General features: G+C 38.3%; 1 protein-coding gene across 1 annotated transcript in view; it reads left to right on the plus strand.

Annotated features, from left to right (window-relative positions):
- The window catches only part of NSD2 (nuclear receptor binding SET domain protein 2), an 89,353-nt gene that overhangs the window by 35,743 nt on the left and 31,317 nt on the right, over positions 1-22,293 (plus strand). The window contains exons 3-10 of the mRNA XM_063304606.1: positions 906-1,071; positions 2,085-2,251; positions 2,535-3,017; positions 7,815-7,959; positions 8,890-8,967; positions 10,250-10,368; positions 14,433-14,511; positions 15,644-15,759. Of these exons, the coding sequence (XP_063160676.1) occupies positions 906-1,071; positions 2,085-2,251; positions 2,535-3,017; positions 7,815-7,959; positions 8,890-8,967; positions 10,250-10,368; positions 14,433-14,511; positions 15,644-15,759 (1,353 nt within the window). The remainder of the gene's footprint in view (positions 1-905; positions 1,072-2,084; positions 2,252-2,534; positions 3,018-7,814; positions 7,960-8,889; positions 8,968-10,249; positions 10,369-14,432; positions 14,512-15,643; positions 15,760-22,293) is intronic.

Raw genomic sequence — 22,293 nt, forward strand, 5'->3', positions numbered from 1 at the left:
CATGTGCATTTCGGATAGTGTTGCTGTGCTGTCGCTTGTTCAGTTTCTTGTATGAAAACAACTAAGTAGCTTTGATTTTTAAGCTTTACAAGGAAGGTGAATTTTAAAAAGTACACTGTGCACCTCCATTTGGAAGAAGCCTTAAACCAGTAACAGGAGGATCATCTTCAGTAACTTCCTGCTTACTCAGGCTTGTTACAACCTTGTCCATACATTCCTTGGCAACAAGACATGGTCCAATTTCATCACAGCCACTGGAGCCCTACCCGTCCTTTACCCCATGATGGATTACTCCTAGCTTCCCCCAAGCACATTTGAGTTTACAGGTGCCATTCTCAAAATTACTGCAGCCACTAAACCCTCCTAAATATAGTCATCTCCAAGAGGCTTTAGATGTGTATGTGTAAGATCTTGAAAAACGTGGCAGAACTGCAATGACAAGGATTCTATTTAGTTTAGGAATTTGCTAATTTAAAGTCACAACCCACCTGGGGAGTTCCAATCTGAAGAGAAGTATGGATTTCCATATTTCTGTCCCAAAACCTATAATTCCTACAGAAGCTGAGTAAAGAAGTTCTCTTCTTTAAGATATATGTTGCCTTTTCATTCCCAAACAATAAGTTTTATCATTCATTGAAGATCAGAGAATTTTACATAGCATTAGAAACAGTATCACGGTTGCCTTTGTAACCTGTTTTTCCTAACAGCCCAAACTACCTTCAGACTCCTGAAAATGCTGTCTATAATACATCCAGGTTGGAAATTATGATTGAAATGGACCAAATCAGTAGTACTGATCTTAATAAGTAATGGTGTGATTGTAAAGTGTTTTCATGTTTGTTCAACTGTAAAAGTATTCTTATTGCTAGAATTTGGGTATATTTGCTTTCCCCCCCTTCCTAAAGATTCCTGCTAAAGAAGATTCTTCTTTGCTTACTGGAAAAGATGACAAAGTTCATACACTGAAGTACAATGTGGGAGACGTGGTCTGGTCCAAAGTATCTGGCTATCCATGGTGGCCCTGTATGATCTCAACTGACCCTCTTCTTCATAACTTCACAAAACTAAATGGTATGTTCTTTTAAGGAGCGGGAGGGATGGGGCATTTTTGCTTATAGCACTATTGTCTTCAGACAGTTACATAGAAAATAAAATATAAAAGCAAAAAGTAAACAAATACCCTTTATCTGAACTGTTTGTATTAGTTTTAACTATACAGAAAAAATGGAAAGAATGCAAGCTTTTGTAAGCACACTAAACATGTCTAAAATACATGTAAGCTTCTTCCACTACACTGGTTGTCCCACTGTTCGGGGTGTGATTTCTTTATGGCATATCCATACGGTCTTTGTTTTGTGTGTTAAGTGTTAACTTTAGCCCATCACTGCTCAGCGCTCTTCAAAACCAGGTAGCTTTTTGAATAAAGGAAAACTATTTATGACCTTTGTAAGATCATTCCTAAATACCTAAATGGCATATCACTTTTTGGAATAATGGCGTAGGTATGAGAATTCATTACTTCTGTACTGTCTGGAATGATGCAAACTTGGATGTGGAACAGTTCATGTGTTGGTTAATTATAAAACCTGTTTCAAAATGGTTTTGGTTTGGTTTTCCTTTACATTAATAAGCCTATACATTCAAAATGGATGACACAGGTTGGATTCATACTTCATGCTAAACTATAGTTTGCTTTATTGGCTTGTTAAACAAGCTGCAGTTTTGCTGAATCCATACGTTGTGTTAAGCCAAAGTCTAATTTACCGCCAGAATGGCTAGCTTCATGCAGCTCAGTAAGCCAATGCTTATCAAACAATTGTATAGGATAGCATAGTATGTGGACCCATTCACTACCTTTCTCAGCCTGGCTTTCTCCAAATGGTTGCATTTCAGCTCTCAGAATGCCACATCCATCCTGGCTATTGCTAAGAATACAGCAATCCACAGATACGTAAGATGCCAGGCTGGTATTGGGAAATATTGGGAAAATACAACATCTGACAGTCAAACGTTCTTTAATCTTTACATACGATTCTGTTAGGATAAAACTCTAAATTAGTTAAATATGCTTTCTATATTTTCAGGACAGAAGAAGAGTTTTCGCCAATATCATGTACAGTTCTTTGGTGATGCCCCAGAACGAGCTTGGGTGTTTGAAAAGAGTCTTGTACCATTCAAAGGAGAAGAACAATTTGAGCAGTTATGCCAAGAAAGTGCAAAGCATTCCATTACCAAAGCAGAGAAAATAAAGGTAAAAATTGTATGTCAACATAGCTGCTATTTTATCTGCTTGTGTATTCAAAGAAGTGCGGGAAAACCTTTTAGTGATACAGCATCCACCATGCCCAGCAGCCACCACTGTTTTTTAAAAACAAATAGACATGTTTTTGTTCCACTCCTAGTGGACAATTTGTTGCTAATAGCATTTTGTTATGCATTGGTATGAATAGAGAAAATGATATTTTTCAAAGTTCACTAAATTGGGCTTTTCTTTTGTTAGTCTCAATTACCTCTTCTTGATGTTTTCCCTACAGATGCTAAAACCTGTTTCAGGAAAACTACGTCCCCAGTGGGAAATGGGTGTCAAGCAGTCAAAAGATGCCTTGTCCTTGACAGTGGAAGAAAGGAAAGCTAAGTATACATTCATTTATGTTAGGGGCAGACCACTGCTCAATCCGCAAGTGGCAAAAGAAGCCGGACTCGTTGTTAAGTCTTTGGAAGAGATGGATAAGATTTATTCTGATGAAGACCTTTCTCAGACTTTGAAATCAAGCAGAGAATATTATATTCCAGCCAAAAGGGGGAGAAGAATGAAGTTGCTTTCCACAAATGAGTCGGAAGAATTCATCGAACCTGTTCAGAGTATCACTTCTGAAAAAAACCTTGAAGAGAGAGAAATCAGAGGAGGCACAGGGTCTCCTTTCAGCAGGAAGAAGGCAGTTCCGTACGCCCCACGAAACCGAAAGGGAGATGGAGTTTCTCAGTTCTTGGTTTTTTGTCAGAAGCACAGAGATGAGGTTTGTGCCTTCAGAATTTGTATCATAACATTTAATTCTTTGCTACACATTCCATTTTCAGGTGTCTGAAGGTGTCCCTTAGATTCTTAAGGCATGAGACCCGTTTGTTCTCCTTTCATGCACTTACACTCATTCATCCGTGTTCCGAGAAGCTCCGTCATAATTCATAGGGCTTACTCAATATTCTTGAGGTAGTAAATTTGTGAGTTTGTTTAAATTGAGAGAATACCTTGCAGTAGCTCTAGCGAGAATTATTCCAGTGCTCCATTTGCTTCTCAATACCACCCTTCAAATATTTCGGTTTTTGGAAGATCCGCGTTCGTATGTGCATGGGCTTGCTCAAATGGAAGGATGATCAGGTCTCAATTCAACTTGTGGGAAACTGTTGAAATTGGAAAACAATAGCAATTGGAATGTAATCAGATTCAGAACTCATCCTTACTTTGCCTGCTAGTCTACAAATGGTCTTAAAGATAAATCTATCTTTCGGACTCCATTTCCATGATCCAGGGTAGTTGATTGTTTTTCACCAGCAGAACAAATCATACGTTGATCCTTGTGCTTGTGTTGAAGCCATAACTCATTTAATGGAAGTTCCTTTGAAGAAAAAAATAGTTAAGATATCTGCTTGAATTTTTCCCTGTGTTTACCCTTGTAGGAAACAGGGTTAACAGTGATAAATGTGTTAACAATGGAAAGCTGCTGGTGATAAGGATATATAAAAACATTTGTGGTGCTTATGGTTAGACACACTGATTATTTTTAAAACAGAACAACTCAAATATTTGACAAGAATTTCAGCCTGAATGGCACTCGCATTGGGGAATGGTGCTTAGGGAGGGGGAGGGAGATCTTAAAAGCCTATATAGTCAATCAGTGAACTCTGCCAGCTAACTTCAACTATTGGTTGCACTTTCTATGACTCACAGAACACCTAGAAAATAAAGCTCTTCCACATGACCAGGTTACTGTTTTTCTGCTGGCCTGGACCATTATTTCTTAGAAAGAATATAGTCAGACCCTGTCTCCTCCCTTGCAAATCTATCCCCTCCCCTCTGTGCTGGCTCCACTCATGAGTCCTACCAACCTGTGTAGCCCCCAAGAGATTCAACCTTGTTCTACACTCACCTATGGAATAAGGGCCAAGGTAAGGACAACAGTTTAATCAGTTTCTGTGTTGCTTGGAAATTGGGAAATAAGAGGGTTCTTAATTATACGCTCAGTTGCGTGGACTGCTAGGATGGAGGAAGAGCACCGTTAATTTCCAACTCTAGCGTTTTACTAAATTAACAAATCTCTTAGACTAGAAGTAAAGCCCAAAGATTTTTCAGGCCAGGTTTGTATGCTCATTAAAAAAATATCAGCAAGATTACTCCTGATTGATACGTTTCAGGTTAGCATTAGGAGTCTTGGGCTCCTAACTTTCCCCTGTCTTTCTGTGATTGAGCAAACATGATCCCAGCAGTATGAAGAGGAGTGAACTGGGAGACTGCAGACCAGTTAATGCATTGGATACCTGTACTAGAGCAGATTTTCCAAAAAAGAATGCTGTTATCATCGGGAGCTAGCACGGATTTGTTAAGTCCAAGTGGTGTCCTTGTATGATGAAATGACTTGTTTGACAGACCAAAGGGATGGTGTGGACGTATTAGTCCTTGATCTCAGTAAAGCTTTTAATAAGGTCACTTAAGTTACCTTTGTGGACAAGATGGTTAAATGTGGAATAGAAGGTTCTGTGACCCGCTAGATTTGGAACTGATTAAACAGCCATATCCAAAGGATGGTCATAAATTTTTCAGCATTGACCTGGAAAGAGTTAAAATCCCCCAGGCATTATCCATGGCCTAGTACCATACAGCATTGACCGAGAGGATGGAATGGGATGCTTAACAGATTTGCAGAAGACCCCAAGCTAGGGGATTGGCTAAACCCAATTCAAACTTACCTCAGTTGGTTTGAGCAACAAAAACAACAAATCCATTAGGCTGATGTTCATCTTGGACAAGTAGCAGGACCTGTACGGTCTGGGTAGGAAAAAGTCAGATACATAGATTGGGGAGACTTGATTTGGCAGTGCGTGTGAAAAGGATCTAGGAGTACTAATAGACTACCTTCCTAACATGAGCAAGCAGTACGATGCAGCCGCTAAAATGGCCAGTGCAGTCTTGACCTGCATTGACAGAAGCATTGCATCCAGATCATGAGAGGTAATAGTTCCATCTTAGTAGTATTTGTGGCACTACTGTTTAAAAGTAGCATGGAGTTGCTGGAATCAGATCCAGACAAGAAGATTCAGGATAATAGTGGGTGTAGAAACTAAACCCAGTGACAGAGGGTTGAAGGAGCAAAAAAAAGCTGGAGGCAAGATAAGAGAATGCAGATTTATTCCATGTTGAGTAGTTGTTTAGTGTTATATAATGAAAATATACGTTTGAGAATTTTACATAGCTTGATCTTGATGTATTAGACTCAGTTTAATGGTCCCTGTGAGAGAAGGGCATGCCCCTGAAATCCAAAAGTCCATTAAATCTACATTAACATAATTTGCATCAATTGTCATTTCCACAGTTACTTAATTGACATAAATGGCTTCACACACAGTAACACCTTGATTTAATAGCCCCACAATTTAATACGCATTTTCCCATCAAATAGAAGTGAAGTCTGAATGAAAAATATGTCTAGTCCACCTGAAGTCCTCTGAACTGAAATCCATTCAATCAATGCATCTCAATTTTATACCTTTACTAATTACCAAAGGTCATTTTAGCACCTATTTCAAAATTTCTTCTTTTTCGATAGGCCAAGGATTTGTGTGTGTGTATGAACAAAATCAGTTTTTTTTCCATAACTGCTATTACATATATCTGACTGGAGAACGATCAGATTTATTCCTACTTTCCTATAGTTTTCCTTGCCTTTTTCCTTATATGTAAATTTCTTGGTATTAATAAATGATCTTCTCATATCTTTAAGATATCCTAAAGTAAGCAGAGATCATTGTTTCTGTTTGTTTTTTTCTGTTTTAATTATTATAAATAATTCCCTTCACAAGTTCTCTTCTCTTCTCTTTTTCCTCTTTGAGAAGAGCATGGGAATGTGATATGAAGAAAATATATATATATTGGAACATGCAGTTTTTGAGTCGAACAAAAAGTGCAGTTCTTAGTGTAAGGATTAAGGAAGCATAATTCTCCAATGCAGAAATCCATCCATAAAATTCTTTGTGAAAATATTAGTAAGTACATCCCTGATATTAAATGTATGGATTATCATATTTAGGTCTCCAGAAGTTGTAGGAATTCTTCTAAGTGAAATGTAACTTTCACCAAAATAGTTAGGAAATCTAATAACGGCTTATTTGATGTACCTATGCAGACCATAGGTAGGCAATCTAATGAAGCGTGCTGAGAAGGGTCCTTTGAGGCTACTGTTCTTATGAACTCTTTCCAGTGACCAGGATGACAGCCCAGTTGGAGGGCTTCAGGCTGCCTACCACTGATAACAGATTTTTCTCCCCATATAGACTCCTTTGCTTTTTTATGGTACAGTAGATTAAAACCATTGAACATGAAATGATATTATAATCAGTTAAATGTTCTTCTGAACCCTATGCTTCTTTAGCCATCATGACATTTTTCTCACTTTTCACATTCTAGAACAGTTCTACCATGTGCATCTCATATTGCATTGCTGTCAAATGAAAAATAAGGATTTTTATTTATTGAGAACTAAATTTCACATTCAGCTGATGGAGTCTAAACACTACCTCTGTGATTCACCCATCTGCTCAAGGATAAAGGGGACATTAATTATCAGTGATACTCTCCTTGCAGAAAGATTTTGTAATTTAAGAGAGATACTGAAAAGTCTAGCAAATAAAGAATAAATACCTACTAGGTCTTCTGAATCATGGCTTATAAGCATGCACATTCCCTCTTCTTAAAACTAAAGACAATTATTGAGTGCTAAAGCATCTTTAATAGTTATACTCAACTTTTTGCAAAAAGTACATATACGTATACTCAACTCTTTGCAGAAGTCAGAATGCCTTGAGTAGAAATTGATTACTTAAACAACTGACAGCCCATCCCTATTTGTTTATTCAATTCACAGTTGTAGATCAAATATACAAAAGAAAAAGAAAATGTGCCTTACAGATGGAACATAGTTACAATAGCCAGACAGAAAGAAAGAAAACTAACATTCTTACTGAGAAGAGTATTTATCTTGCCAGATGCCTGTCATCTAAGATGTAATGTGGCTCCGTTCTTCATTGAACCTTTTTCTCAGTGGAAGCTGCAAGACAGAAAAATCATCCAGTGTAGTCTGAGTTATTTGTCAAGTGGGAGCAGCAAATAGTTGCTGTGAAGAATAACCTGGGCTCAGTGAAGAATGCCTTCTCCCTTAGGTTTGCATGGTTTTAGAAGCCATTCATCTCTGGTCTCCACGTAGTTCTTTCCATTTGCGCTTGTCTGGTTCTGCAGAATTCGCTGCAGCATGATGGTGCTTTTAGGTGCACCGTGTGTGGTTATCTGCCAATTGCAGGTGTTGTTCATGACATTGTTTTTACACATCTGGAATCAACCCATTGCCATTGTTTTTCAGCTGAATATTTCATTTTTTGTCAGGAGTAATCCATTCTGTTAAGGATAACAGAGATGCAGTACATAAGGTGTGCAGAAGATCTTGGTCCTATAGGAGAATCAAAGATTTTTTAAAAAAAAACTTGGAAAAAACTTTAAAAGTAGACCATTTGTCTTAGCTAATTAGATGCATTCATGTTTGTTTGTTCAGGTGATTGCTGAACATCCAGATGCCTCAAGTGATGAAATTGAAGAACTGCTGGAGTCACAGTGGAACATGCTTAGTGAAAAACAGAAAGCACGCTATAACACAAAATTTGCCATACTGACCTCTCCCAAATGTGAAGAAGACACTGGTAAACGTAAAACTGTGCTAGTATACTCTAACTAAGTATAATATATGTAGTCATGTTTAATTAAGCACACAGTTCAAAACTTGTAGGGAGGAGCAGCCTTTACTGTCCTCTGTTTCTAATTTTGGGATGTTGTGCTGATGGCAGTGAATGCAGTCTTTTTTTTTTCCCCCCTAAAACAAGAAAAGTCAATAATGTCTACATTTCTTGGTCATTGTTCTGCAAAGTTGCTCTGTGTAAATCTATTGTAGAAACGCTGGTTTCTCATTCCCTTCCTGTCTCTAAGCAGCTGCCGCATGTATCGCTGTCAACAAAGTGGGAATTATGGAAATTGAAAGAAATATAGAATTTAAACATTCGCTTTAAATGTAATTCTTGTTCTTAAAGTTGAAGTGGAGGTTGTAATCTGTGTCCCTTTGTTTACAATAATTAAGACTGTTGATACACAAAAACATCCAACACTTCCGTTTCCAAGACAGACATGAGTATAGCTGGTGATGGAGAATATTATTAGAATCTGCAGGAATTTGGCCAGATCTCCATCTTTACAAAGCATTTAGCTTAATGTACTGGTAGTTATAGTTTTGGAATAGTTAATAAGCCTAAAGGCCAAAAAAAGAAAAAAAAGCTAAAGCCATATTTTTATTTCTCAGTAATAATAATGTAGTCTGTATAACGTTGTTGGATTATTACAGAAACGTTAAGATATCAGGTTGCTGCTTTGGACAATGAGAAGAATGAGAGTGTGTTGGAAAGTTTTCTCAATTTTGGACAAAATGTATTAAAATTATAGTCAGTTTTGTTATCTGTGTGTGAAGTGACATCTTGTGGGACAATTTGTGGGAAAGTTAAATGCTTTGTCTCAATGTATAACATATTTGGGTGTCAGTTTTAAAAACAAACAACACTACACAACATTCTGTGTCCCTCAAGGTTCATCACAGAGGAGTGTGGGCAAGGCCAAACGTAAAGTGTATCAAGGATCACGTAAAAGAAGATCAAGATCCAGAAGTAATTTAAATTTGTGCTGTGTAATACTAATTTTTTTTAAACTAAGTAACCCTTAAGTGTGCCTTTCATGTAACTGCTCAATAATACTTCTTCTCAGATGTTGTGCTCCTTCAGTTTTAGCATTTTTATGGATCTTGAATTAAATACTTGAGTGCTGTAGTACAAAATTCTGTTCAGCTTTATGGTAGTCTCTTCTTACAATCCAATTAAAATGAATTGCTTCTTCAGTTTGGATACCATCTATATAAGATGACTTTCCGACTTGGGCACATTTAGGAATCTGTGAAAGACCATGATTGCGTGCCAGTATAGTTTATGTCAATATCCAGAAGACCTTGGCATACGTAATAGCTATTCACTGTAAATTTAAACTTCATTATTAGTATGTGGAAACTAACAGTTATCCACAAATTTTTAAAAGAAACATGTTATAGAATAGTAAGATCTATCTTGAGGCTTGAAAATTTAATTACCAAAAGAAGAGTCTTGATTTTCGAAGCACTTGAATGATGTTCTGTGGCTCCATATTAAGCATGGCAATTTGGTTCCAGGTCAAAAAGTATAGTTCAGGAATAATAAACAGTAAATAGAAAGTTTTGTTATAGTTGAATAGATTCAGACTGTTAAGAAGTTAGCTTTTGTGTGGGAGTGGGGGAAGTAAAATCTTTATGTATCATAGGAGAATTACTGAAATAGGTTGTTTAATTGGGTTGTTGATCTTGTGTCTTAGAGCTTGTAATGTGGAACTTTATTATTTTAAATGGGTTCCACCCAGACCCGCTGGTTTCAGATATAAATATGCAAGGTACTTAAAACTCTTTTTTTCTCGGCCTTTGTCTAAAATCTTTTTTCTTGGTCTTTGTATGAAAGAAATTCACATGATACATGTATTGCTATGTGTTTTCCAAACCATGAGCGTAATGGGGTAATGGTCTATCACGTAGCGATCATGGAGAATAGGATAATTGTCTTATATAACATAAGGGTTCTTCTTAAAAGGAGTTACTTCAAAGCAAAACTTCTGATTGTAGATTCATTAGTAAATTGAAACAAATTAATGTTAACATGCAGATAGGTGTAGTTTTTTGTATATAAGATGAGCTATGATAGGTTTGTGCTGTAAAGCTAGTTTTAACAAGAGAAGTTGTGATTCACGAGATACTTAGAGTTAATAAACATTATCAAACTGTATTAGAACAGTAATATAACTACATTGGTTCAGGATAATTTCTAAATGAGCTTTAGACTTTTTTCATGTGAGTTTCCCCATCCCCACTCCAAGGTAACTTGCATGGAAATAAAAGGAAACCTGTAAAGAGGACAAAGAAACCCACAGAAGATTTTGAAGTTCAGGAAGCATCTAGAAAAAGGCTCAGAATGGATAAAAAGAATTATCAGAAGGTAACTATGTTGTTGACTTATTTGGGTGTAATTTAGTGGCAACAAATGTGATTATTCGGCTTTGTTTTATCAAAATGTCCATAACTTTCTGCTTCGCTGGAGCCTATGAATTAATTTTGAGTCGTTAACCAGAGTGTCCATCTTAAAACACAGAAATGTACAAAGCACATGAAAGCATCTTCTATTTCATGTCTTATACGTATGAGTCTGTTTTCTGAATTTTCCTTTCGTAACGATAGGAGAGGTACTGGTGAAAAGCTGAGAAGATTATCTTCTCTAGATGATGGTCTCCATCTAGGAATCTGATGTCTTTCATCTGGAAAAGAGTATAAAATGCCCTTTCATCTGTGCTTTTGAGATGCCAGTCATATCTTTTTTTCAGCTGTGAACTAGTTGTATATTTGCATTTAACACTCCACATATTTAGGGGCAAAACTGATTAACAGGCGCAGAAGCAACAATTCATGTGTGCTTCCAGAAACGTGAAAGATCCAAGTAGAGTTATGCTGTGTAGATAACCTTATTTTAATGCCTATTTTGTAATGTTAGTGAGCTCACATGCAACATTAATAGCATTTAAGAATGTTTTTCCTTTTTTATACCTTTATCATAAAAATACACAAGCAAGTTATGTCAACTGTAATTAAAAGAAATATGAACATTAGGTCTTAAAGCTGATTCTTTATTTCAGCTACTATAAAATAGTTTTAGCATACTGTATTGGCATTACTATTTGGTTATCAATTTTGATGAATTTCTGAGTAGATTGTAGCTTCCATTCATGTATTCATCTTAATCCATGGAAAGCTAAAGCCCCATGTGTTCAGACAGAATTCTGAAAGTGAGGGGTTCTTGTGTCTGCTTGAACATGGGTATACTTCTCAGTATGTTCCTGGACTTCGACTTTTTCATCCCTTGGATCATTCAGAGATGCCAGCACATATTAAACATGGGTTCTTAACACTGGTCTTGCAGTTCCTGCTGAGTTCTCAGAGGCATTGTGGCTGTTGTGAGTGCAGTTGAGCAACATCTTTATGGCTACAACTTTCAGCTCTGATCTCTATGACTAAATTTCTCAAAGCTGTTGTTCATGAGAAAGAGATTTGACCTTTTTTTACGTTTGCATGCATGTTCTTGCTCTTCTTTAGTGGGCCCAAAATTTGCAAAATGATTTCTTTGACTGCCTTTTAATTTCAAATAGGTCTACAAACCTATAAGCATATTTGCACATGAATTATTTAGTCACACAGTAATTCACTATAGCTAGGGCTTAGTCAAGACATTATTTCTATGAATAATTCAAATAGGAAGGAGATAAAGGTCTCCCCTTATTTAATTTGGAGAATGGGTTCCCATCCATCTTCGCCTCCTGTGTGATGACTCCATGACTATTACTGTGTGTTGGGTCCATTATTATGGTAGGGATAATCAAGGCAGACACACTGTAGGCATATCTCTTGTTGGGACCAGTATTAAAAACTGGGTTCCTCTTGTGGTTGCTGTTGGAGCTCTTAATACTTAAGTGAAGGGAGTGTCAGATCCAGTATTTTCCTCCCTCTGTACCAAAAACGTAAACGTATTTTGTATATTCTGCTTGGCCCCTTAACAGAACATATTCCTCAAAACCAGAGCTTTATTTATTTATTAAATCTACCTACCTACCTTTATATATTATTATGAATTGAACTCAATTCTGTCTGTTTTGACATCATCTGCAGCATCGCTGAGCCTGATCATAGTGGATTACATGAAGTGTTTCCCTTCTGAAAATAGCCATTATTATTCCAAACAAATACTTTTAAATGTCAGAAACTTTGGGGTTGGAAGCAAAAAAAAAATTTTTTTTTTATCTGCAACTGAGCCAATATTTGACTTGGTTAGTGCAGATTCTTCTGTTCCAGCCTTAATTCCCATACTCTTTGCCTTATTTGATGCCACTTTCAAATAGGATAAAGGCCTTGTTACGTGAATCTCAGCCCTGGTAATTAAACAGATAATGTTATTTTTCTTGGCAGTAGTATAGACGTTGTTTGTCATTGCCACCTTCCTGTATCTTTTTTCGAGTTTCCAGTCTAGCCTACTGCCCTGGAATTTCCCAATGATCTCCCATCTAAATGTTAACCAGATATGACCCTACTTAGCTTCTCTGGGATGAATCAAGTTTGGCTAGGTTCTGCCACCTGCTGTGACAATGCAAAAAAAAATCTTGGCAAGACCTTACCAGCATCCAAACATCAGGACTGTACCTACAGGATCCATCGAGGCCATAGCACTTCACTAAACTGTATCCTTGTAAAGGAATCTTACAAATTCCATTCTGGTCCCGTTGATTTACAGCTTCAAACTAAACCCTGTAGGGCATGGGAAAAGTGCCCTCGCCCTTTTAATTTTCAATTATTAGATCTCTATATTAATTTTTAAATGAAAAAAATAACATCCCCAATTTCAGAAAAACAAACTAATGTTATTAAATGTGGCAGACTGCTCAATTATACTTACTGGCAGTATTGATTGAAAGGGTCTTGCCGTGCCAAGATGAAGAATTCAAAAATGCTGCCATTGACCAGCCTTAGCAGTTTTCTGTTTAACTCCAGAGCCAATGTTAATTCCGAACAAGTAACCTTTGGCGATTGCCTAACTCATTTCAAAGACACTCAGTACATATTTGCCACTTATTACTGTACTGGGTGTATCATCCATCAAGACATGCAATTAACTTCGTTTGATAATTTCCACCAAATTGTTTCTGAAGGACCAGCCATTCTACTCTTATAAGAAGCAGTACACCTTTTCCTCTTCTAAGTAGTAAGTGAGAAGATACACCTATCAAATCTGATGTGATATACTGAAAAAAATATGAATCCTAATTTTCACAGGATAAAGTGAACTTTCATCCAGATGTTGCTTTTCTGCCTAAGGTGCTCTCTGTCTTTTGTATTCATGATGTCCTAACAATCCTCACTTTTTCCTCACTGTGTCTGGATGTATCATGTTTATTTTTCATTTGTTCCCTTTTGTAATATTCAAAGGTTGTTGGTCTGACATCATCTTAGGCTATTGCTTGTGCATGGCAGGGATTACTTTACTGCTGTACAGATGGGCCTATCAACCCTTCTCCTTGAAACTCAGGTCTTTTCAGTGGAATCCACTGTAAAGCAGCCATTGAACCTGGCCCAGCAGTCTCAGATGGGTTTTAGGGAAAGAAATGATAGCACTTTTGAAGTGGCAGTGGGTCTTTTTTCCTTTTTTGTACTTTTGTACCCAACATTCTCCTGGAGACCTATTTCTTTATACCCTTTAATGAGGCAACAGAAATGAGATAATTTGGCAGGATGCCCTTAGACACGAACACTAGATTAGCTACTGGGGCTTCTTCCTGCTAAAGATCACAAATTTAGCTTGTTCTGTACAGATGACGACTTGATGAACTACTTTTACAGGTAAGCTACCTGTCCATATGCATATATGAAGTGATTGGGTAAAAAAACTTCGCACATAACTTTCAGCCCTCCTTACAGGAACCTTTGATAGCAACACTACCCCTGTACTTACAAATAGTAAGTCCTTTCTGAATTGGAAGTGCTGCTGTTAAATTTGTTTTTAACCTTCAAGTAAAACTACTTGTTCACTTAGTATTTTTCCAAACTTACACCAGATCAACTAACTAAACGTCATGTTTAGAAATAACATTTGGTGTGCCAGTGGGAATTTTGAACGAAAGTTCTAATTACTCATATCACAGAAGTCTTACAGATCCTAACGTTAGACACATTATTTTAAATTTAAATTACTGTTTTAGTAGATAGTATTTTTACTTACAGAGTCTGTATCAACGAGATGATTATTTTCTACCAGGGGATTCCTCTCCCACCCAGCTTCACTTTTTCAGACATACAGTACCTCTGTCGTATCTGCTGTTGTTTTAACCCCAAAATAAACAAAGGTACCAAAGACAAGTCCTGAAATATTTTCCGTGTTTATTTAAATTAGGAAGGCTTTTATTTTTTTTATTTCATTTTTTTTCTTTTCTTTTCCTTTTTCCTTTTTTTTCTTTTTCATAACAGAGGGAGAGGAGCAGTGACAAAACAGCAAAAACAAACTCTACTAAAGTCACAGAAACCTCTTCACAAAAGAACCAGTCAGGTAATGTAGTTAGAATAAGCTCGGTACAACTTTTTAAATTAAAAAGATTCTACGTTCAGTTGTTTAAGGTGACTAGTGAAATTTGTGGAAATATGCCACAGCACTGTTCAAATGCTGTGAGCTTCAAAAGCAGGACACTTTCTACTTGTTTAAGATGGGGGTCCTGAATTGCTGCCTCTTTTTTCCCTCGCTCTAGCCTCCTACACCAACTTCAGATGTTACTCTGGGGGTGGGGGGGTTCTGACCCTGAAGAACAGCCTTTCTCAACCATTTGACCCTGGAGGATCCCTTGATATATTTTTCAGGCCTCGGGGAACCCCTGCACATTCAGGCTCAAAGATAGGCCGGAAGTTACAAAATCATTATATTTGTTTCATGGGTAGGCCTGTATGTATGCATTAACAGAGTTCTTAAACTGAAAATGAAGAATTAAATTGCCTCTTTAATGTGAAGTCGCCTGAATTTGAAATAATTTTTTAAATAAATTGTGATCTCCCAGGGAACCCCTAGTGACCTCTCACAGAACCCTAGGTTTCCACAGAACCCTGGTTGAGAAACCCTGCTCAAGAAGCACATTTAGAGTACCAGTAAGAAGGAGGGGACAGGAAACCCCTGTTGTGTTCTTAGAATTGGTAAATGAAATTCTCTTCTGTAACGAGAGAGAGAGAGAGAGGCCCATTGAGCATAACTGGCCTTATTTCCAAGTGAGTATGTATTTAAGCTAAGAGAGGAAGTTATGCAATTAAATGTAGTGGGGTTTAACATAAGAAGTATTAGTCCCCATGAGTACTTAAAAACGTAAGCTTTGACCTTGTAAAAAATATTAGCAAATCTACACAGAAACATCAATCCCAAATTACTGACCAAGTCAGTACGCGCCACTCCCAACTTCCTTCGAAAAAGTTGGGGATAGCAACGTAATGCTAGATTGCAAATGGGTTATGCACGTTATTTCTCAACTATTACAGTTCTGTATCTATACCTGCTTTGTAATTCTGTCCTGTGGGGAGTCTAAAAGACCATTGTAAATTCTTGGTACACCAGTGAGGGGATGTTTACTTCTGACTTCAAGGAAAGACATTGGGATTCCAAGTTCACTTTGTAAACCAAAATTATTTTACTACAACGACAGGTCTGTCAGATGCATGTAAGCCACTGAAGAAGCGAAATCGGGCTTCAGGAGTCGAATCGTCCCATCTTCCTTATAGCAAAAGTTCATCTCCTTCAGCTTCCTTAACTGAGAATGAGGTAAAATATGAATGCACAATGGAAGACAGATAAAAAGATGCAAACAACTTGAATTTGATTTCTTTAAACAATGGAAAGAACCGTTGAAACAGGATAAATATGTTTTATAAGCACCTTTCTCTTTAGTTCACCTTTCTCTACCGTTTCTTTAAATACAGCATGCTAAGCTTATCCCTGTAGGGGAAAGAGGAAAATTTGGTGAGAAGTCAGCTGTGTTCTTCACTGAGGTTAGATGAGCTATTTTTTCCATCCCCTTCAGCTTTCCTGAACTTTGGTTTCTACATAGCATTACGAGAAATTGAAGTTGGGTGTTGCAACAGAAGCAGTTCATTGCTAGTACTTTAAATATGGAGTATGCCCTCCAACTATCTTTGATTGCAGTTCCAAAGGCCCCTGACTATTTGTGATACTGGCTGGGACTAACTCAAGACTCTCAAACAGCTGCTTACTCCCAAATATCTCAACAGAAGCATTTCTTAAAATGTTTAGGAAGAAGTGCGTCTATCAAATACACAAAACATGCAGAGTTAAACAGGCTGTATTGGCACAAGCAGCCATCAGAATTAACAAAGAAGAATTAAGAAAGATGATGAAACATGTTCACTTCAGTACAGGCCATTGGCAATTTTATTTGTTTGTTTGTGTTTCAAATTTATAATGAGAGGAGAAGTACATTTTCCTGGTTATGGAGGCTTCTTTCCTAAAACACATTAACCCTGTGCAGGACTTCAGACTGGAAGGAGAAAATATGCTTTTCGAGTGTATGTGGGCATGTATGTAATACCTGTCAGCCGCTTGTTAACCAGACATCTCCCTCTGATCTAAGGACTTACTATTAACGGGCCACATGAACCCTTTCCTTTGACTTCAGAGCACCACACACACCTATTGCACATGCTGACAAGGTACATATCTTTTCCGCAACCTCAACGCTCAGGGGAAATACATTTGCAACACGCAGCGCAAGCATTTCTATGTGGCAAGCTACCTGAAAAAGAAAGCACAACCACTACGTTACAGTGCAACCTCCCAATATTAACTTTCTCACAACAAAGAATTTAAATCAGCAGTAGGCGTAGCTCTCCAGCAGGCAGCCATCTTTTCCTCCTTCCCAGAATGTGTCTCCCAATCTCTGAACATGTACTTTACTGGCTCCCTTCATCCCCATCTTTTCTTCCTACAACGCCGCTCCAGATAATGGCCACAGGGATGGAACGTCTTCTGCCTGCTATTTTATGTCAGGAAGGATTCTCAAAATTTGAAAATCCCAATAGGCTGGGGGAACTCAAGGCAGAGTAAAGCAAAACATCCTGTGTTCTCCTAAGCTCAAGAGAAAAATTCAAAAGATAATGTATTTTCCCCCAAGCTTGGAACATTTTGCACTTGTTCCCTGTTGTGTCTTTCTTTGTCTGCCTCTTTCACAAAAAGCTCTCACTTTTACAATTATGGTAGAATGATGAATGACAAAGCTTATTTCTTTAAAAAGATATCCCTTAAGAGCCAGAACAAAATGTAGGATTTTGAATTTACATGAAGATGAATTTACATGATGATTGTGGCCAGAATAAATTAAAATTCTCTTTAAAAATTGAAAATCAAAATTTGATAAATATTGCTCCTATGCTGGGTGGACTTAGATAACATTTCTACAACTTTTCTGAAGGGAAGCAAATTATGTTACATCTGGTCACATCTTGTTCTTGTAGATTATTACAAAATTTCCTGTAAAATGCAATCCAATATAAGAGCAGTTATTTTCTTGGGTTTAGATGAATATTTTATGAACCAGTTGGGAATCTATTTTAATTATTGCAACTCGCTCTACATGGGGCTGTCCTTGAAGACCATTCAGAAGTTGCTGGCTTGGCATGTGGCGACCTGGTAGTGCACTGAGGCAGGTCCATGTAACATCTCCCCTTGCTCAGCTGCATTGGCTTCCATGTGGGTCCCAGCTGCAGTCTGATCTACTTGGTTGGGCTGACCCAGGCAAAGAAGCTGCTAGTGAAATTATGGGCTCTATTTTTTGTGCCTGGTAGACATGGGAGCACAGTAAAACCTGGATGGGGCTAGTTGTCCCTACAGTTATTCTAGACCTCATTCTAGAAATAGTTAACCTACAGCAGAGAATAAAGAATCATGTCCTAGAAACTTGAAAATCCAGGCTTTTGAAGATAAAGCTTTCCTCTGATTGGGGTTTGCAGTGGTGTAACATTGCAGATTCCCTTTTCTACTGGGAGAATCAGATTCTCAGTCTCTGGAAGCCTTTGCGTCTTTCCACTCCAGCATATTTTAGATTCCTAAGATGTTGATTCCAAACAAAAAACAAGCTCGGAAATGCTTATCTTAAACTTTTGGACTAATTCCAGAATATTTCTAGAGTATTCCTGATGCCAAAGCATTCTTGGATCTATTCTGGAGTCTGAGGAACTTTATTGAAATGACAGGGTAAGGGTGAAATTTCTCTAGACAGGCCTCCCCCCCCCCCTCATATTTTTTCTTTTTTGGATACAGGTGCAGGAAGTCATGAGGTGGGGCAAAGGAGGATTCACATTCCTAAGGCCACTAGCTATTTTTGCACTCCTGCTTTTTTTCTGGCTTTTTTGGTGAACTTCTTTGTGAAGAAAGACAATGAAGTTCCATAGCCACATAGAATTTTTGATGGTTTCTTTCTAGTGATACCCTGTAGGATTTCTGCACACTGAATGATTCCCCAAGTTCAGCTCCAGTAGCTTCATGTGAAACCTGACAAGTGGTCTGTAGATCAGGGTGATACTTTATTAACAGATCTGAAGTCTGTTATGATATGGAGCATTTGCATGGTTTCTCTTTAGACTGCCTTCAGCTGCATTGACAAGGACCAACGTTGATCAGGTGGAATGATTAAGACATCCGCAGGATGATGCATAATGCAGGGCCGTGCATTTGGAAGCAAAGCCAGATTCTTGGCATGTTGGTTGCAAGAACATATCTGTGGCTCTCTAACAGGATGATTATGAACAAAACCTGCTTTTAGGACAAACGCTTTCCACATACCAGTTGTTTGCTAATAAAGCCATCCCACCAGTCCTAGCTATAGGAAGAGAGTTTTTAACAGTGTGGTTTTCATGCTCTGAAAGAATGGGAAGATCTGTATGTGGAACATACTATAAACACAAAACTTAATTTTGCAGAGCGGGACAGAATGTTTTAGCTTTTTAAATTATAAACTGAAATTCCGTAATGAGTTGTTGCACTTAATCTCCTCAGATAAGTAGTTTTGGGCTTGGGCTGTGTTGTTCTGCATGGTATACAAGAGTCTTCATCATGAACCAACAGATGCCAGTGATGCTCCTCACAGCAGAGAAGACATGGTTGTATTATTGGTTGCAAACCTGTTCTGTTATTCTTGATTTACTTCCTACTGACACTGTAACACTGCTTATTGCAGCTTTTAAATTAGCTGGCAAATGGAAGCAGTGATCAGTATTGCTTCAGGCTAACCATCCTTTTATAAGTGAGCCAAATTTTAGTTGCTTTCTGCCAAACAGCTCAGTTGCTCTCTCAAGACAGCCCTTGTACCTCGTACTTTCTGCAAAACTATAGAAAATAACAATTCCTTGAGTCTTTTATTTGGGCAGGGTTCTGGGACGTCAAATATTTAGAACTTCATTTCCGTAATCATTTCAAGATTTCCTGTGCTATTGGAATTCTTTCTTTTCTTCCTTTTAATCCGTTCAGTCTCGTCCAGTTTTTGGAGACTGCCTAGACAAGTCCCTGCAGTTTTCTTGGCAAGGTTTTTCAGAAGTGGTTTGCCATTGCCTCCTTCCTAGGGCTGAGTGAGAGTGACTGGCCCAAGGTCACGCAGCTGGCTTTGTGCCTAAGGCGGGACTAGAACTCACAGTCTCCCAATTTCTAGCCTGATGCCTTCACCACTACGCTAAACTTGCAAACTACACCAAAGTGGAATTCTAGGCCCTATTTAACATGGGGAATAATCTTAGATGATCATCATGAATGCTTTGCTCAGCAGTTGGGAAACTCAACTTTGGATCATTCCAACAAATAAATAATAAATTCCCACACACTGTTTCCTCAAGACAGGTGGAGAGGAAATATCTCGAACAGGAGACACGATCACAGTCTCTGCTAAGTGAAGTATTTTTTCTAGTTTTATGCACGTAAATCACTGGGAAAAAAGCAGAATCATTAGTGTTTGAATTCAATGATCTGAGAATTGGGGTTTGATTCCAGGACAGGTTTTCAGTAGAAGGGGGAATAGAGGCAGATGTGGCCTTAAAGACAGTTTCACCACATAGCTTCTTAGCTTTTCCTCAATTTTTCTTTGTTTCCAAACCTATCAGGAAGTCCCATGAGCCACAGGCAGAGATCATCTTCATGGTTTGCTGCGCTGAGAGGGCTGAGGTGCTTTCCAAAATGTTTTATTCTCCAGCTTAGGCCTTTTATTTCAGCCAGGTATTTAAATATGGTTTAGGAAATTGGTAGGTATTTAAATAGTTCTTCTTAACCCGTGGCACCATTAGTCCAAGCATGTGACAACTTTTAACTTACTATTCTTTACCTGAAATGTATAAGATTCTCTAGAAAATGTTGTTGATATGTGTAATAAGTTTAATATGTCTCTTACAAAAGGGATGTCCAAAGTTCCTTTTTTGTAGGATGGTAGTCAAGCATATTTTGTAGGCAGATTTGTCCCTCAATGTCCAATTTGGCTCCCCAGCTGCTTATGTTCCATATCCTGCTTCCAAGTTCCCCGTTTCCTTAGAAGAGGCTCCTTTAATTTTCCCAGTCTCAATATGGTGATCTGTACGGAGTGCCTGAACTGTCCGAGGATTGTGGCTAGACTTGTTTCTTAAGGGCTTAAGGACTTGTTTCTCATTCTATTTTATGCAGAGTGGCTTTGCTTGAAGACGTGTAGAGCTTGCTTTGTGCTTTTTTTTTTAATCTGTTCAATCGTGTCAATATGGAGACCGTCTGGACAAGTCCCTGCAGTTTTCTTGGCAAGGTTTTTTGGAAGTGGTTTGCCATTGCCTGCTTCCTAGGGCTGAGAGAAAGTGACTGGCCCAAGGTCACTCAGATGGCTTTGTGCCTAACAGGAGACTAGAACTCAGTCTCCTGGTTTCTAGCCTGGTGTATTAACCAGTACGCCAAACTCGCTCTCTCATGATCCTTAAATTAGTATAATTGGCACTCCATTTCGCTGTATGGTCTCACGCCCTGCATAATATGACATGTACTATGATTTAAAATGGTCCCAAATCAGCTATGTTCACTTTTTTTGTAAAACAACCAGCTTAGTATAGTGGTAAAGGTAAAGGTTTCCCTTGACGTTAAGTCCAGTCGTGTCCGACTCTAGGGGGCGGTGCTCGTCTCCATTTCAAAGCCGAAGAGCCGGCGCTTGTCCGTAGACACTTCCATGGTCACGTGGCCGGCATGACTAAATGGAACGCCGTTACCTGCCCACCAAAGCGGTACCTATTAATCTACTCACATTTGCATGTTTTCGAACTGCTAGGTTGGCAGGAGCTGGGACTAGCAACGGGAGCTCACCCCATCATGCGGATTCAAACCGCCGACCTTCCGATCGGCAAGTTCAGCAGCTCAACAGTTTAACCCGCAGCGCCACCGCATCCCTAGTATAGTGGTACAAACTTGCATATTGTCCTTACCACTTAGCCACTGTGTTCGCAGTTTCCTTTTGATATCTAGGATGCATAGGGGTTAGTATGACCCATTTAAGTCTTCTATGTGTCCCATATTTGGGTTAGAGAAAATAGCATATTACTGAACTACAGGTACTCCTCGTTTAGTGACCACAATTGGGAGCAGCAACTTAGTTGTTAAGTGAAGCAGTCACTAAGTGAAACCACACCTGTGCTTATGATCTGACTTCAGCTTTCCTTTGCTTTACAGGCCTGTGAAGGTCATAAATGCAAGGGTTGGTTGCAAAGTTATTTTTCATCACTGTTGTAATTGCAAACAGTCACTAAATGAGGACTACCTGCAGTGACTGGTTATACTCAGGGTGATGGTAGTTGTAATAAAGGTTTAAAAATGGAGAATGCAGAATATGATAAAATAGTGTGACTAATAGTGTTAGGTTATAGGATTCACTATGAGTTGTACTGTCCTGCAAGGGAAAAGATAAAAATATTTATGGACTAGCTGGCAATTGTAAATCTAGCCTTTTCAGTAGCCTGACTCTGTTTGAAATCAATAATGTAGAAGATATACAGAAGGATGTACTAGGCCACATAAAATAGGAGCTTGGTCATCAGGTAGGTTTAACAAAATGTGCAGAAAACGGAATGAAAAAAAAGGGTAATAACACTGAGGGAATTGCTTTCCCTTTGTACCAGCCTTTCTCAACTTTTTGACCCTGGAGGAACCCTCGAACTATTTTCCAGGCCTCAGGGAACCCCTGCACATTCAGGCTCAAATAGAGGCCAGAAGTTACCAAATAATTATATTCATTCCATCTGTAGGCCTGTATATATGCATTAACAGTGTCCTTAAACTAAAGAATGAAAGTTACCT

Source organism: Candoia aspera, chromosome 5 (genome assembly GCF_035149785.1).
Source record: "Candoia aspera isolate rCanAsp1 chromosome 5, rCanAsp1.hap2, whole genome shotgun sequence".
Taxonomy (NCBI): domain Eukaryota; kingdom Metazoa; phylum Chordata; class Lepidosauria; order Squamata; family Boidae; genus Candoia; species Candoia aspera.